Source organism: Boleophthalmus pectinirostris, unplaced genomic scaffold, assembly GCF_026225935.1.
Source record: "Boleophthalmus pectinirostris isolate CB_2022bp ecotype Guang Dong unplaced genomic scaffold, ASM2622593v1 HiC_scaffold_5, whole genome shotgun sequence".
Taxonomy (NCBI): Eukaryota; Metazoa; Chordata; class Actinopteri; order Gobiiformes; family Gobiidae; genus Boleophthalmus; species Boleophthalmus pectinirostris.
Window position 1 is genome coordinate 25,447,770 of NW_026571404.1, and position 18,424 is coordinate 25,466,193.

Genomic DNA, 18,424 nt, shown 5'->3' on the forward strand with positions numbered 1-18,424 from the left:
ACGCGCGTTACAGTGTTTTTTTAACCTGGATTGAAGTGGTGGGTTTTTCTTCATACAAATTCGCTAAAATCACCTCGATATCAGCAGCGGTGAAACGCCGGAGATGCGCCCTCATAGACCTTCAGGTAACCGCGGGCGAAAGGACTGACAAAGAACTCCACGCTGTTTAGACCTGGTTTAGACCTGGGTCAGTTCTGGTTTAGACCTGGTTTACACTCGTCCCTCCCTCTATCGCAGTTCACTTTTCGCTGTCTCGCAGATTTTTATTTATTTTTTATTTTTTGTGCAATTTTGCATGCCCCTGTTTTTTTTGACATTGTATGAATGCGTATTTTGTCTTGGTTCCTCCATTACAATAAGACGAGTGTAAATGCTTTTTTCATGGGGTTTAAAAAGTGGCAGACGCGGTCGGATAGACCTTCAGTTAACCGCGGGTGAAAGGACCGACCCAGAACTCTACGCTGTTTAGACCTGGTTTAGACCTGAGTCACTTCTGGTTTAGACCTGGCTTACAGTCGTCCCTCGCTCTAACGCGATTCACTTTTCGCGGTCTCGCTGTTTCGCTGATTTTTTAGAATTTTTTTTTTGTGCAATTTTGCATGCCTTTTGTTTTTAGTGTATGAACACGTATTGCGTTCCTCCCGCTGTGTCCTGATCGGTTAAGGGACTCCTGTCTCCTGAACAGTACAGTACAGAATATGTTCAGCTGCCAAATTTAAATAAATGTTCAATCTCTAGCAGTGTGCTTCTGAAGTGCTGTATGTCTGCAAGTTTTCTCTCCGACAAAATCCACAACGTTGACGAAATGTTCTGCACCGACAAAGTCTCCTGCGCTCGCACCCAAAAGACAGAGGACGATGCAAACCATTGCACAAAAAGTTGGACTTCTGGACACGTTGAAGGAAGGTAGAAGTTACGTGCTGTAGCAGAGTTTTGCACCGGGTCTTGTACCCGCAAATAGTTGCTGAAATCAGGACCGTGAGCCTGAGCAGCAGGGTCCATAAAGAGCGATCAGGCGACAGCAGCTTTTACCTCCATGAGGTGCGGAGCAAAGCCGGTCCTTTCTCCTGCGGTCACCTTCGAGCCCATCCTGACAGTGAGTCCTGTTTTAGTCCTAGTTCAGTTCTGGTTTAGTCCTCCTCTTCAGTCCTGGAATCAGTCTGAGGTTAGTCCTGTTATAGTCCTGGTTTAGTCCTGGTTCAGCTCTGGTTTAGTCCTGGTTTAGACCTTGTTTAGTCCTGGTTCAGTCCATATACGGCTCAAAAGTTCAGCTTTTTCGCAGTTATTTTGGTGAGAGTAACTTAAAGTAATGCAATAGTAATGTAATGCCTTACATTTTAAATGCAGTAATATTGTAATGTAACGAATTACTTTGAAATGACAGTAATAACTAATAAATAACGCATTACAGTTTTAAAGTAACTTGCCCAACAGTGTATATAAATAAACTGCATAGGCTCATGATATCTGCACTACTGTCCTATAGTCACCTGCCACACGAGGGGACGCACACAAACACACACCTTCATCATCGTCATCAGCCTGAGAACACGCGGGTCACGTCTCCTTCCGTAGTTACTGCGCGGACACCGACGTGCTCCCGTGCGCCGCGTGCGGACCATATTTTCTCGTGTACGCTGCGTAGATCGCGCTCCCTCCTGTGAGCCTCTAAAACCAGGACTAAACCAGTCCAGGACTAAACTAGGACTAAACCAGGTCTAAACCAGGACTAAACCAGAACTAACCAGGTCTAAAATCAGGACTAGACTAAACCAGGACTAAACCAGAACTAAACCAGGTCTAAAATCAGGACTAAACCAGGACTAAAATCAGGACTAAACCAGGTCTAAATTCAGGACTAAACCAGGACTAAAACCAGGACTAAACCAGGACTAAAACCAGGACTAAACCAGGTATAAACAATATGACACCTAACAGTAGGTTAGACTTTAATAATTTAAGGTGATCTGATATAAACATAATTTCTCTATCAATAATATTTTTTAATCTGGTTAAGGAAAACTGATCTTGTTATTTTCTTTTAGCAGACAAAACATCTTATGTTAAAATATCCTTGTCTTTGCTTCTCTACAGCAAACAGTTGCTTATTCATAGAGATTTGGGCTCAACAGACAATTTGAAGAGAACAAACAAGAATTTTGAGGATGTGGTTGCTACATTCACGTTGTTTTAAAAAGCATGACAATATCAAGTAATCCAAAGTAATCAGATTACATTACTCACTTTAAGTAATTTAATGGATTACTTTACAAACTACATTTTGGGGTATGTAATCTATAATCTGTAATCTGTAATCTGTAAGGGAATACATTTTAAAAGTAACCTTCCCAACATTGCCCTTTTATAATGTGTGTGGGGATTTAATCACTTTCAGCCAGGCTTATTGATGAATGTTTTATTTATATTTTCATTCACTTGTGTAACTGTACTTTGCTCTCTCTACAGTCACACAGACTGGCACACTGTGCTGCAGCCTCTCATTAGGACTGAACTGTGGAAACCAGTCTGGTTATGGTTCTCAGGCCTCAGACACAGCAGAGCTCCAGAGATCACAGACCTTTTATAGCAGCTCATCTCTGCTGCACTCAGGCCTCAGCCTCAGAATGGGTGTTCCTCTGGTTGATCATCCACATACTTTCCCACCATTTCCCTCCTGGTGTCCCAATGCTCCACAGAAACATCTCATTCTGATTTATTCACTCACTCTGTTCATAAAGACAGAAACCTTTTACACCCTGGTATTATCCATGAAAACACAGCTTGCTTCTGTTTGCTGAAGTGGCAAACTCTCAGCCTGGGCTCTGCTTCCTGTTACTCTGAGCATCCCAGGGTGCCTAAGTTAATATCCACTCTTTTCAGCAACTGCATTTAAAGCAAGAGTCACTTAAATTGCCCTGTCCCATAATCAATTACTTTGTCTCCAGACGTTTTATGGACGTATTTTAACAGCTCACTGCAGACGTGTAAACTTAACAGGGCCTGATTGTTCACCTCTTCACCAATAGTTAAGTAAAAGTCACATAACTGTGAAGTCTCCCTTAGCACCAGTAGTGTCAGCAATGCTTATTGGATTCAAACTTAAGACTTTGACTACATTTTGTTAAAGGAATTGCATAGTTAAATATTTATTTTTGTAAAAGTGAGATTACAACATTCTTACAGCATTAGAACTAACCCTCTGCAAAATCAAAACCACGATGATTTGGTTTTGATTTTGTAGCCGTTAGACAACATTATAACAATGATAGTGATGTTCTTATTATGTCAATAAAAATACACTTTCCACTTTGGACAGTTGATTTACATTGGGACAATGTGAGATTATCTTTATCCAATCTCATTTGCTGAACGGCAACAAATTAAAATAGATAAATTGAATTATGTTACAGTTATTTGTCTCTAAAACAAATTGGGCAGTGTAAACATGCTGCATTAACTCTCTTTGGTCTGAAGTTAAACCACTAGTTTTTCCATAACCGAGTTTTCTAATTAGCTTCATGTCCACAGCTAAGCTGAATGCCATTCCAGCTATGACTAATGCATATGGGCAGTAAAACCCATGCTGGAAAGAGGCCTGCAGGACACATAGGACTCTGCAGTGTATAAACAGCACTACTGTTTTATTGTTTCTAATTGGTCGTGATGATTACAGCAGGGAAAGGCATCTGCAGCTTTAAATGAGTCAGCCACACACACCTAAGATGGATCTGACCTTAAGTTCACATGAGAGAGGCAACTGCAGAAGGTTTCTCAGCGAAAACTAACACACGTTTTCAAAGGACTATTTGTTCACACAGGACAGAGGTGTCCTGAGGTGAACATGGCTGATATAGGAATTTAGGTTAGTCATGCAAGACAAGAGTTATGGGATGGTTAGCATGAGCTATATGATTAAAAAATATTTAAAGCATTCATTTAAGGTTATAATTATGTTTGCTATTTAACCAAGCATAATTGTAATTCAGAGCAGTGTGCTCAATTATAGTGGCATAGGCGGAACGTATAGGGCACCATTTACTGCTAGGCGGGCTCATGTACAGCTGCCTATAGCCTATATAATATCTATTTATAATATCCATTTTATAGGATTTTATATAGACTATGCTTTACTTTATAGGCTAAATGTTACAAACTGACTAATAGTTTACTTCTAATTAATCAATAAATACAGCACTGTGAATACAAAATATAGTCCATTTGTTTATAGCCTGCATGTCCAGAAAAAAACCTTTATCATCAAGAAAACACCAGATGTCCAAATAATGCAATGTTTTTTTTGACTACATTAAGAATGGATCATTATGAATTGTTTGTTTATTGTTTTTTTTTTTTTTTAATTAACATTCGTACTAAAATTAAGTATACTTATTATTAATAATACATTAATTATTATTTTATTTTATTTTTTATTTTTGCTTTGCTTTGCTTGTGAAATAAGGTTCTGGCATGGACATGGTAATAGGTAGCCATCTCTGGATCGTTAAGAAGCAACGTGTGCAGGGCCCACACATGAAGTCAGACACGACCCTGATTGCCTATCAACATATAAAATTGCAGTCAATGATATGTCAGAGTATGCACAGCAGGTCTACACTCTATCCCTGCCTTTTTATTTATTTTTGCATGCTCGTGCTCCACGTTGCCTCGTCACAGAACCGGACCAATCACGCGCCTTGTTGTCGTTGTTCGCACGCACACTGTGCTGATGCGCGCCAGCCCACGTAAAGTGGAGACGAGTAAAATGCTTCTGCTGGACTCACTACCCTTTCTGCACTACTGAGCTCTCTCATCCCTCTGCACTGCAGCCAGGCAGCGAGCACTTCACTACTTATTCCCCACTTACATATTTACTTTATATGATCTTTTGATTAGCTGTAGTCATGCTGACCCGGTCACTTTTCTGTGCTATTGTAGCTTTTCTTTCTCTCCCGTCTGATGGACAAACTACCAACCGCTTTGTTATCGGATGTCCCGCTCGCTGCGATAAGTCCATGTGTCCCCGGATAGCGGCAGACTGCTCCACGGGGCACACTCTGGACGCATGCGGCTGCTGCCAGGTGTGTGCGTCCGGGGAAGGCGAGTCTTGCGGCGGCAGTGGTAAACTGGGAGACCCGGTGTGTGGAGAAGGTCTGGAGTGCTCCGTGCCTGGGGGCGGCGTGTCTTTCACCTCTACGGTCAGAAGGAGAAGCAAGAGCGGACTCTGTGTGTGCAAAACCACGGAGCCTGTCTGTGGAAGCGACGGAGTGTCCTACCGGAATATCTGCGAGCTGAAGAAAGTCAGTTACCGAGCGCAGAAGCTCCAGCAGCCACCTGTCCTCTTCATCCAGAGAGGAGCCTGCGGTAAAGGTGAGGTCATGCCGTACAGCGCTATGCCTGAAATGACAGCAAAGGGTACCTGCCAAGCAGCCTGTTAAAACCATCCAGTAAGAGTAGAGCCAAAAAGTATTCAAAATCTAATGACTATATACCTGACAATAACCACGTATTCTAAAGTTACTCTCATGTTTTAACGATTTTAACAAAACTCTGCTGCAAAAGATGTCGCCTAGTTATGAATCAAATATTTCACAAATCAAATTCATAGCCCTGTATCACTGTCAGTGTGGAAGAGTCTGTGGAAACCGTTTGATTTCATCTTTTGGCCTGAACAGTTTGAGCCATTGAAGCATGTCTATAAAACTGCCTTTGAGACCCACCTTGACTTTCCATCACTCCTTGACCGTGACCCCTTTAAAATTCCCATTTGGTTTCACACTCCATACAGCTGCAGCACTGACAACAATGCCCTTGTGTCTGGAAAACAAGAGGCTCTATTGACAGCTGTCCCAATGGTTTTATTTTCGACTCACAGTTAGACTTGATAAGACCAATAATTTTTCTACAGTCCAAATTGGAAACTCCAATTGGGCCACTGGTTAATTTATAAGTCACGGGGCAGTGATTTGGTTAAGTATTCTGTAGCAAAACAAAGATTCATTTTTGTAATTGAATATTAATAGCACTGATTCTAGCTATGAAAATGATTACATACTATATGTTAAATAACATCAAGTTAATACCAAGACTTAAATTAGTTTTTACAATTTGAGTAGAACACGTAAACCAAAATCTTCACACTCTGGGACAGGAAAAAGTAGCCTAATTCTATTAGAAGACATGTGGCTGTGGCAGTAATTACAGTTGTTTAAAATTGGCAGTAGTGTTTTAACTGCTCTTACTTCCATTTGAGGAAGTTTTTTTCAAAGTGGCAATATTCTTAAAGGTCCTCTAATACACAAAATTGACTCTTGTGAGCTTTAAGCTGAGTTAGAATGCTGTTATCTCACCAAAAACATACGTGGAGTTGTGTTTTGTGGAGTTGTTTGTTTTCACACATGTTTGAGTAACCCTCTATTGTTAGTCTGATTAGTCTGTCTACATGTCTTAAGCTCAAAATGCTCTGTTCCACCTTGTGATGTCATGTAGTGGTAGTTTTCAAGTTAACAGCTAACTTTTACCTTTAGATCAGTAGAGATGGGAAATTCCAGGGCTGAGATTATCCAAATGATTCTAGTTCTTCTTGCATCACCACATAACATCACAAGGTGGAAGGGAGTGTTTTTCTGTTTGAGAGAAGAACTCTATATATGCAGGTTTGTGCGTTAAACATTAGTGAATTAAATAAAATAAAACTCCAGGCATGTTTTTGATGAGGAAACAACATTATAACATAGATCAGAAAATATCGTGATATGGGTCCTAAGTTCTCACAGGTATAATAATAGCCAAATTAAATAGTATTAGTAACAAGGCTGTTTTTTTTTAAGTGTAACTTTATGTACTTTGCTCTTAGGTTTGTAGGGTAAAGTTTTATCAGTATGTATTCACCAGTACGATGTTTGGGCCAGTATCTTGTGGGGGATTTCATTTAACTCCTCCACCTGAGAATGATCTATCTTCTGGCCCTTCATCCTCTGAATGAATCCAACCCAACACCTGTTCATTCAGGTTTCAATATTTCTCCTCAAGGCTTGGAACTTCAATATGTACTACTTTCTACTGTGATCTCCACTCTTCTTTTCTCCTTCTGTTGTCATCTATAAATCACCCTTTAACAGTCACATCTTTGGCTCTGATTCAAAACCACAATTCCTTTTCAGTAGGAAGACAGTTCACAACAGGCCGGAGACAGCAAAAACACCAAACCCATATTTTGAGGTTAACGTGTATATTAGCAATGCACTGGATTGACAGTATTTGCTGCATTTGTTAGTCACTCATGTAAGCAACCCAAGTCACACATCCTGGCAAGAAATTACCACGTCTGCAAAACGCCATTGATTTGCCTGCTGAAAATTTCCATTATGGGCAATAAAACGCGTCGTGTTTCATTCGGCCCCAGTGTGAGCTGTTAGTGGACAAAGCTGCCTACAGTAGTGACTAGTGATTAGGGCTATAGGTTTAGACAGGACTGCAAGGAAAAACAGACTCCCCATTTTGTAAGGCATTACGAAAACACATGGTTCTGCACTTCTCATGATGTCATTTATGTCTGGACTAGGAAAATTAGGTCAAGTGTGACTGTGACTTTGAGATGGGATTGGTTTCAAATGGGTCAGTATCAACAGTAAAGCCACACTCAGCAAGGGGCATAGCAGTATACAGTAATAATAAATAACTAACGGTGAAGTACTAAATAAACTGTCATTTATAAATGTCCATTAATATATAAAAACTTGCTTGAGAAAGTTCCCTCATAGAAGATGAGACATGAGTTTGCAAGACAAAAATGGCAAAGAATTGTGCACATGTGCAGGAAATTTTGATATTCCCCTGATGTGTTTCCATTTAGTTTGGTAAGTCAGCAAGACTTATACCTCCTGAAACTGTGGTTACAATGACAGCAAAACATTTTGAAGCTAAAGTTCTGAATTGAACTGCCCAGTTTATCTATGTCTAGTCTGAATAGATCAAATGTTCTCTTTTATTTTCAGACAAACATTGGAGAGAAATTTCAGAAATTATTTGTAATTACTAATAAGTAATGCATACATAATTATTGACCAGTATTGTGTTAAATAATTACACAACTGTATTCAAACTATTTAAATGCTTATAGCACATGCATCAGACAAAAAGCCCAAACTCTTGAGTTGAGTTTTTTTTTCTTCTGAGAGAAAAATGAGAATTACATCCGTTTGTGGTTGCCAGAAAAACAGCAGGAAGTATGTATGGGAAAAATGAGGAAAAAAAAGACCCTTGTGGGGGAGATTGTTCAGAATCTGGAGGAGAGCTTCAGCATCTGACTGACTCTAGACCAAATACTGAGTGTAAGATGGAATAATATGTAAGACTTTATGTCACATTCACAAGTAAAACAGCAATACGTTTATGACTTTATTCAATATTGACCTTATTTAATCCTCTCCTCTAGAATATATTTTGAGGGATAATTCTGCTTTATAATTTGGTTTTAATATTATCATTTATCACCTATATTTTCTTCAACAATGTATCGCACTTGAAAAATTGTTATTGTAACAGGCCTATGTGATAGGACTGTGGACAGGGCACCTGTGACAGTACAGAAAGTCCATCCAGGCAATCTCTATCTCATGTTTTGGCCTTGGGAACCGTAGACTGATACAGCCACTGCTGATTGGACAGAAACATAGAGTCATCATTGACTGGGTGACCAGTGAATACACGAATTTTCCCCTCAAGGCTCAGAAACTGTCTCTTTTACAGTATAATTTAGAGGCATTCGTTATGGCATGATGGTGCTCATTCCATGCTTAACTTAGCTTAGCTGCAACTCAAGCGGAAAATCTCTCCACAACAATTTCTGTTATCCTCAGGATTACATGTCTTTCTGGCTTTTTTCTATCATTTCTGCTGCTGTGACTATATGTACTTCTTCCACTGCTTATTCTTCCACTGCACTGTCCCTATTACGAAGACTCACTTTGTATTAAAACCAAGGCATTTAAGATGTGAGAACTATACTGGTATGCATATTGTAACATACGCCAAGTAATACTAAAGGGTATACTAAGACGTACATCAGAAGCTTTCTGTGATACAGCCATTTTCTTTTTTGCATTTAACTAGGTTTTGAGCCAATTCAAAGTCTTTCGTGTACAGTCCAAGTAATATAAACTCAATGAATGAAGTTGGAACAGTGCCTGGTGATTTACAGTTTGGGCTGATCTGATTTCTGCATATGATTTAATTAGCAATGAAATAAGTCAACATTTCCTGACTTGTCCCCAGAGAAAGGGTGGGTAATTATGGCCAATATTTCATCATTGGACATAATAGTGTTTTAAAACCTTTAAACATTTGCCTAGACTCACTAAATAACTGAATTAGGGTCAGAGTTTAGCTGTGTGTGATGTGGCTTGGGTTATGTATGATGCTAACTTTCCCATACACACAAGCTGTCATCTTTCCTCTTTTCCCTGTTGTTTTGATACAAGACAGAACGTCATATACTTAAGGTTTTTGCTTTCTCTTCCCACTCTCACAGCTAACTATTTCTGTGCGTTGTATATTTATTTCCAGCCCAGGACAATCCAGACAGCCCAAGACACAAGTACAACTTCATCGCTGACGTGGTGGAGAAAATTGCACCTTCTGTGGTTCACATTGAACTTTACCGCAAGTAAGAGTCGTTTAGCACCTGTGTGTTTGATGATGTCCAAGTGCAAAAGCTAATGAATAGAAACACAACATTTACAGCTGGTGTGTGTGTGTGTTTGTGTGTGTGCGCCCGTGTGCGTGTGTGTGTGTGTAGCCAGACCACTCCAGCTGGTAAAGCACCTTCATTCATTGCAGTCTTTTAAAGGCAACTTCTCTGGTGGAGCATCTGTCACCTGCTTGTCTCCATGCAGATGTTATGTGCTTTGATATGTTCCATGGTATGACTTTAGACACAGCTATCTAGCATTTATTCATTATGAGTGTTTTTATTGCTCAAAGATACAATCGTTTTCTCTTTGAATAGGGTCCCTTCTCCACAGATCAGACCTGTAATGTAGCCTATAGTTGTCTCCGTTGAGATAGATAATCCCTACTGTGGAACATTCTGGACAAAGTAATAACATCTCCATGAAGACAAGCAGGTGATGGACCCTCTACCAGAAAAGTTGCACAATGCACCTTTAAAAACTTTTTCATTTCCTGTTTTATCACCTGCAAAGTTCTCTCACTTTTGCGATTTATTATTAGCTGAGCATGATGTGTTCAAATGCTTGTACTCCAGATTTTTCAAATTGCACTAAACTGTTGAAATTACGGAGTGAGAATGCATTTTTCTATTCCAACCCTATACTTCTCTTTGCAGAATGACCTATTCCAAACGGGAGGTGGCAGTGGCCAGTGGATCTGGGTTTGTGGTTTCAGAAGATGGACAGATCGTGACCAATGCGCATGTGGTGGCCAATAAGCATCGAGTGAAGGTGGAGCTGAAGAGTGGGGCCTCCTACGATGCGAAGATCAAAGATGTAGATGAGAAATCGGACATCGCACTCATTAAGATCGATGCACCGGTTAGTCAGTTTCTTTTTATTATGCAGAAACTCAGACAGTTTAATTAAATTGATGTGTTATGAAAAAAAAAATTAGCCTTTTAACTATCTTAGGATGCAGTCTTTTTAAGAGCTCAGTCATGACACTATTTCACTACTACTACTATCCACTACGGTGCACTATGTAACTTTTTTGTTGGGGGTCCATCACTGGCTTGTTTTTATGGATTGTCATTGCTCTTCCTGGAATGTTCCACACCACAGTATAATGTTAAATGGCTCTGCCTTACATTTATTCAATTACAGTTGGTTTTATAGCTCAAAAATGCCAAGAAAAACAGGTATTCTGACTATGAGCGGGGTTGCCTCTCTACAGATCTGACCTTTAACTTGGTTTGGTTTGTTCTCCATGAAGATTGAAATGTTTAATATCATAGTGCGAAACATTCCAGATGAAGCAATAACATCTCTATGGAGAAAAACATTTGATGGACCCTCCATCATTAAAATTACACAATGCACCTTTAAAGTTCTGCATCAAGGCATCATACAAATCATCTCGTTTTGGCAACTTGGTTAATCCATGTACTTCAGGTTAAATTAAATTCCAATATTCGACTCAGACAGGATTGAACCTGTGCATGACTTATTGTCTGATGTCAAATCTCTTTTCTAATTTTAACAATTAAATGTCTCAAAATCGAGTCCTATATGTCCTATAATGATAGCTGTAATGTTTCTTGCTCAAATTTTGAATTGGTCAACCAAAACCTCTCATCTCAACAACAGTGACAAGTGGGATCTTCCTTGAAAGATCCTTAAATCTTGAGGATTATATGGCTTGTCTATAAACCTGTAGTGAGACTGCAGGTGCAGCCACATGAGACCTTTAATGACAGCTGACTTGCCTGTTCACATCCTTCTAAGTAAAGAAAAACAAACCAGTGACATGACACTGATCTTACATGGCTTTTCTCCCATGCACCACTGACGCCTGTATCAAAACTCAGAGCCACTGAAGCATCGCCGTTCCCCCTGCTTCATTAAACACTGGCCACGTTCCTATTTGTACTTCTTTCACATCAACTCATACACTGATCCAGGGAGACACTCATTCCAGTTGATCTCCGCCACCAGTCTTCTGAAGGAATGTGAGCGTGGAGCCAGGCCTCATTGACTGGGAGTGACTCGAGTGCCAAGTGCATTATGGGACATTATGGTGCTCTCACTCATGGATGAGTGACACGGCTGAATAGATGCTCATGACAGCAGCGCGAGGTAACTCACAAAGACAGGAGCTTCTGAAAGGACTTTAGAAACATTCAGGTTTTGTTCCCAGATACAATGTGGGAGAAGAGTGCGGAAAAGAGCAGTGACAGACGCTTTGTTTTTGTGCATCCTATCATAGAGACTGTTTTCTGAGCTGATGATAGCTTAGTATTCATGTAGTGGGGTTTCCTTGTGCTTGTTTGTAATGCATGCTCACTTCAAAGCTTTTGGTTAGAAATTGACTTTTTCATAACTCTTTTGATTCTGAGTGTGCTACAGCAAATAATATGCCTTTATTAGGTATACAGCAATTTGTAAAGACTTGGCACAAAAAGTATACCAGTTTTTCTGTATTATTGAATCATTATGTACCATAAAGTTGTATTTAGGCCATAGACTGTATAAAGAAGTGGACTTAAGAGTGACGTCACCCATAGTGCTAGCATAGGCTCCAGTCAAGTGAAGCTCACAATGATAACAGCAATGGGGCGAATTTAGAGCCAGGTCCATATATGCAGAGGAATTTATTTACATACAAAGTAGCAAAATAAAAACACCAGGATCATGTAGAGCGGGTTAATATGAACATTTTAAGACCAAAATGATGAGGCTCGCAGCAGCAGTTACAGAGAGAGGGGAGACAATTTTTCAATGTAAAGTCAATTGGAAACAGAGTTCATGGAGTCAGAAGTGTCACCATGAACACTTCTTATTCAGAATGTGGCAGCCGGCGAGTTAGCATTATCCATTTATATATACAGTCTATGATTTAGACCAGAAACATACCCTATGATTGAATTGTTTGGATGCAGAGGTCTCACTGGGTGAAGTTTGTGTGTTCTCGTGTTACTTCTCTCTCTATTGGTGACTTGAAACTGAATGGTTGTATAAGAACCTATGATTATGTACATTGTGTACAGTGTCTAACTTGAGACCTATAGTTGCTGGAATAGGCTTCAGTCACTGGCATGCTCACGGCAAATGTGACTTTGTTTGTGCAATTGCAGAGATTTTTCCCATATGGACAGTATTAAGCTAACATGGCATGAGTGTCTTGTTAATTTTAGTGCTATGGGGTGCATTTGTTGTTTTGTAAACAACAGGTGAATGTCATAAAGTGGCTCAGTGCTTAAAGGCACTATATTACACCAAATTAACTCTTGTTAGCTTTAAGAAATGTTAAAATACTGTTACCTCATCAAAAACATACCCTGAGTTTTGTTTCATTTGCACATGTTTGAGTAATCCTTTATTATTAGTCTCCTCATCTTCAAAGCTCAAAATGCTCTGTTCCATTTTGTGATGTCATGAAGTGGTAGTTTTCAAGACAACAGCTACCTTTTACTTTTAGTTTAGCAGAGAATGGCAACTCCAGGGCTGAAATAATCAAAATTATTGTAGTGAAGGTGCATGAAATTTAAAAACACAGTGGGGCACTTTTTTATTACCACATAAGATCATAAGCTGGAACAGAGTGTTTTCCATTTGAGGGAAGAACTCAGCCTAAATATGCAGGATTTGTGTGCTAATCATGTGTGAATGAAACAAAACACAACTCCAGATGTTGATAGTTAATAAAATGCAGTGGGTCGATGAGGACGCCCAGTAGCTGATAGACAAACTCTGCTAGTGAAGACGTTTTTGGAGCAGGATCATTTGGTTGCCGTGCGGAAGTGGAAGACACGTGTGACTAGTGAGGGCTAATATGAAGGGAAATGAGAAGAAGAGTGGTTTATAATGAGAGGGTAGAACTTAACGCAAGCTAACGTTGTCATTTTGGATTTGGAGGGAAAGTACAGGCAGCTCCAGGGTTGTAACATTTTATTACCCCACACACGAAAGAGTTGTGAAAATTGTGTTATGAACCTTTGAAAAAAATGAATTCACTGATAGCTATGTATTAACGAACTTATTTCAAATGTCCAAAAATACTTGAAATATTGTGTTTTATATCTGTTCATGTTTTTAATTTCTGTGTGCATACCATGAACTTAGACCATTACCACACTGTATCATAGAGCCATAGCTCACATGCACAAATTGCTGCGTTTTTACATGAAAAAGAACTACTTAGGGGATTTGGATAGTTATTGGATATTAAAGGTCCTATATTGTGCAAAATTCACTCTTTAAACCATGATATAATGTTGTTACCTCATCAAAAACCTACCCACAGTTGTGTTTTGTTTCATTCAAACATGTTTGAGTAATCCTTTATTATCAGTCTATCTATATCTCCAAAGCTTAAAATGCTTTGTTCCACTTTGTGATGAAGCAGTAGTTTTCAGTTAACAGCTACCTTTTACCTTTTGTTCAGTGGAGATTGATAATTCCAGGGCTGAAATTTTCCAAATCGTTCTAGTGAAGGTGTGTGGAATTTAAAAACACAACAGAATGCTTCCCGTATTACCACGACATCACAAGGTGGAACAGAGTCTTTTCTGTTTCAGAGAACTCACTCTAAACATACAGGATTTGTGTGTTAAAAACGTGTGAATGAAATGTGACACAACTGCAGGTATGTTTGTGATGAGGAAACACCATTATAACGTATTATATCAGAAAATAGCCTAGTATGGGCCCTAAAAATGGCAAAAGGATGAAAAAGAGCAATTTGATTTTATGGTGTATGGGTTTATTTATAGATGCATTTTTTTATACTCACTCTCACCAAAATAAAATAGCAACATCATGGAACTGGAATAGTTGCACAACAAGTGAATTCGCAACAATTCACAAACAATTATGTGTTTTATGAGTGGGAAAGTGGTGAGGTTAGGATTATGGGTTCCTTTGTATTGTGCCTGTGTGTGAAAGTGGAGTCTACTGGTAGCAGTTATAGTTATAGTCCACCCTTCAGCTCTGGGGAACGCATTAATCCATCCACAGCAGCTGGGACTTCAGAGGAGCAGGGCCCAAGAGGAAAGAGCTGCTCTCCCTCGTCCCCGTGCATAGAAGAGGAGAACAGAGGACATAGTCGCGGTCCAGGCGTGGAAAATTGATCCATATGTCAATGAGCTAATAAGCTAACGGGTTCACTGTGCGGTTGTGATAGCTCTGGTCTTGAGTAAGCATTCGGTTGGCCTTTTATTAACCTAGGCCTGTCACCACGGTAACAAGGTGAAGCGTGATATATTGCTGAAGTAAATATAGACGATAACAATAATATTGAAGTTAATGTATGCCAATTACACAATAACCCTGAAGCAGATTTAAAGGTGCATTGTGTAACTTGCTTTTCTCGTAAGTTATTGCTTTGTCTGGAATGTTCTACAGTAGGGCATTAAACATATCTTGGATGCACTTGTTCAATTAGAGGTGTTTTATAGCTCAAAAATAGTGTAAAAAACATTAATTCTTACCAGTTGCAGGCTTATTTCTCCATAGATCTGACCATTAACCTTTCTCCATTGTGATCACCAAGTTTATTTCCATACTGTGAAATATTCAGGGCACAACAGTAATATCTCCATGGAGACTTTCCACCAGACCAGAAAAATTACACAGTGCACCTTTAAACCACAAAAACTAGTCTAAATCTACAATACTGAGCTGCAATAAATACAGAGCAGCTGGAAACACTAGAACTTTGCATCTGTAATGAGTCATAGATGTTAGTAAATCAACCTTTTACATCTTCAAAAATTTCGCAGTAGTCCACTGAAAAATTACCCACTATAAATATTGCCCCCCCAAATATTGTGTCTTTTTTCTTATATTGAAACATAAATCGATACAGTAATTATCGTGACAGACCTACATTAACCTCTCTCTGCTTCTCATGATCTGGCCACAGTCTCTTTCACTCAGAGGAGAATTGGAAACTCTAACCTGGAAGGAGTTTGAAATAGACATGATCACGCTGACCCTTGGAGCCACAGAAGAAGTCATAATGTCTTGGAAACAACTTCAAAACTCTCCGATTTACAACGGGAGAAAATTTCCATATGATACTGAATCATTTTATGACAGTATCTGGAGGTTGTGGGGACCTTGGTTTCATGGGCCCCTCGGTGTGGAACACATGTTAGGCCTGGATATGATGATGAATGCATGTGAGTCAACCGTGGTGTTGTTTACTATGTCGGAAGATGTGAGGCAAAAAGGAAACAAAACAAAAAAACACTCAAAAGCATGTGTCTTTCAAACATTTTAATTAGTTTACATTTTAACTGATTAATAACAATGTATAAACAATAACTGTATTTGATTTATCTTGAAGTTGTTTATGCATTCCTATTTTGCTATAGGATCACTACATGAATTATATGGATAGCACAGATTAACTCCTATTTCTAATGTGCCTCCCACTCTGAGAAAACAAAATTAAAAAAAAGACTCTTGTGAGCTTATAGCAGTGTTACAATGTTACCTCATCAAAAACAGAGTTATGTTTTGTTTCATTCACACATGTTTGAGTAACTCTTAATTCTTAGTCTACATCTCCAAAGATCAAAATGCTCTGTCCCAACTTGTGATGTCATGTAGTGGTAGTTTTCAAGTTAACAGCTACCGTTTACCTTTTATTCAGTAGAGCAACTCCAGAGCTTTAATTTGGCTGAAGTTGTATGCAGTTTACACAGTGGAGCACTTCCGGGATTAACACATGACATCACAAGGTGGGACAGAGTGTTTTCTGTTTGAGAGAAGAACTCAGCCTAAATATGCAGAATTTGTGTGTTAAACATGTGTGAATGAAACAAAACACAACTCCAGGTATGTTTTTGATGAGGAAACAACATTATAACATAGATCACAAAAAAGCACAATATGGGCGCTTTAAAATCTCAGTATAATCCTCTGCTTCTGAGTAAATACTTGTAATCTAGTATATGTACAGTATCTGACGTAATTTCTCACAAAGCTAACACTAAGCATGCCTTCTGGCTCACACTGCTGGCTGTCCCACTCGATTACAAAATGCAAGCACAAATGTAGGCCAACGAAATGTGCCTTTTGACCCAACAAGGAGAGAGGAGAGAGTGTGTATTTTCTTTGGCTTGTTTCCATTAAACTGCATCTTCAGGCATGGGAACCAGTTTTCTTGCACAGACATGGGATGAAGGGAAAGTATAGGCCAGGAAACAAATGGAAATTATTAATATCCTTTCTTCTTTGCTTCAAGGATGACTGTAGCATAGGCCTGTCATGATAATTACTATATGGATTTATTGTTCAGTATATGTTAAGTCGAACAATATTTTTGGGGGCCAGTGTTTATCGTGGCTACATTTTCTTAGCACTAGTTGAGAATTTTTTGGTTATTTTTCCATTCTACAATTAGATTTGAGTTGTGGAGGATTGAATACATAACATCTATGATTCATTAGACACAAACTACATTCATTCCGCTGTTTATTTATTGCAGTTTGTGTATATTTTCTTCAACAGTATATCACACTGCTAAATTACAGGCGCTGTACCTGATTTGTGCTACTTTAAAAACATGAAAAACAGAACTAGTTCATTTTAAACTATTTGCAGTGGTGCAGTGTTATGCCAGACTTACCTTAAGCATTCTGAGCATCGTGTTACAGAGCTCAACAGTGACCACTCAGACTTTCCTTAAAAATAAATAAATAAATAAATAAAAATAAATATTAAATAAAATATTAAGAGTCTGAAACCCTGCTCAGAGCTTATCAGTTATGTGATAACTAATGACTACAAGACCAATAATTGTATTTAAAGTTTGTTTTTGAAGCTTGAAACTGTAAAGTTTCAAAACTTTGTGAAATATTACATTTTACAGTGTTACACAACAGTGTTTTTAGACTTAAACAACTGTGTTATGGATATTGGTCAGCAGTTAGCTTCTTAGTGTCTATTATGTCTTTGAACTCTTATTTTAATTTTTTGAAAGGTCTGTGGGGAAAATGGATGGAAATTTTACTTCCGGTACTTGAGCGAGCTATCACTGTTGAGCTCCATTCACAGCAATGAGATTAGAAGCACTTTTCACAACTCGCAGAAGCAAAGTTTTGCCATGACAGTGAAGCTAACAACAACTAGCATGCTAACACAATGATTATCGGCCAATAAAAACTATACACAATATATACCTTATATCTGTACTAGAGCAAGACAAACTGCTCAAATACATGAGGGAAAAAATGGGCACAGGACCTTTAAATAATAGGTTTAACATATAAAACAAAAATATTTTCATAATAAAGTCAGAGTTTCTCCTCAAATGAATTAACAATTTAGCCCACACATTAATTTCTTTTCCCCACAGAGCTCCACTCATCAGACATATGCCAATAGCTGACTCGTCCAAACCAGCGTCAGGCAGGCGTCCCAGAGAAAAAATGGTTTGAGGCCGTTAATTTTCAGTGGTGATGGGCAACGCAGAGACAAACTGTGTCTTTGTTACAGGAAACCATATTGGACGCATAAGGTGACTCATCCTGCCTGTTAACATTAATTTAGCAATAAAAAGGAAAGAAACATAGACTTTTTTTACTGTTAAAATATGACCTACATACCAAGCTCTCAACATAATTTGTATAACCGAAGGCAATCATCTGCAAATCTCTTAAAAGCATATTTCATTCACTTGGAGGAGGATCTCAAAACTGTCTCTGAACCAGGATTAAACCATTCAAGTTAGGCTACACTTAAAG

At 38.8% G+C, this 18,424-nt stretch overlaps 1 protein-coding gene across 1 annotated transcript in view; it reads left to right on the top strand.

The window, feature by feature from the left end:
• The first annotated feature begins 4,786 nt into the window (after positions 1-4,786).
• Positions 4,787-18,424, top strand: part of LOC110157145 (serine protease HTRA1A-like) — a 28,669-nt gene continuing 15,031 nt past the window's right edge. Inside the window, exons 1-3 of the mRNA XM_055162630.1 lie at positions 4,787-5,367; positions 9,565-9,664; positions 10,346-10,550. Coding sequence (XP_055018605.1) covers positions 4,902-5,367; positions 9,565-9,664; positions 10,346-10,550 — 771 coding nt within the window. The 5' untranslated portion in view covers positions 4,787-4,901. The remainder of the gene's footprint in view (positions 5,368-9,564; positions 9,665-10,345; positions 10,551-18,424) is intronic.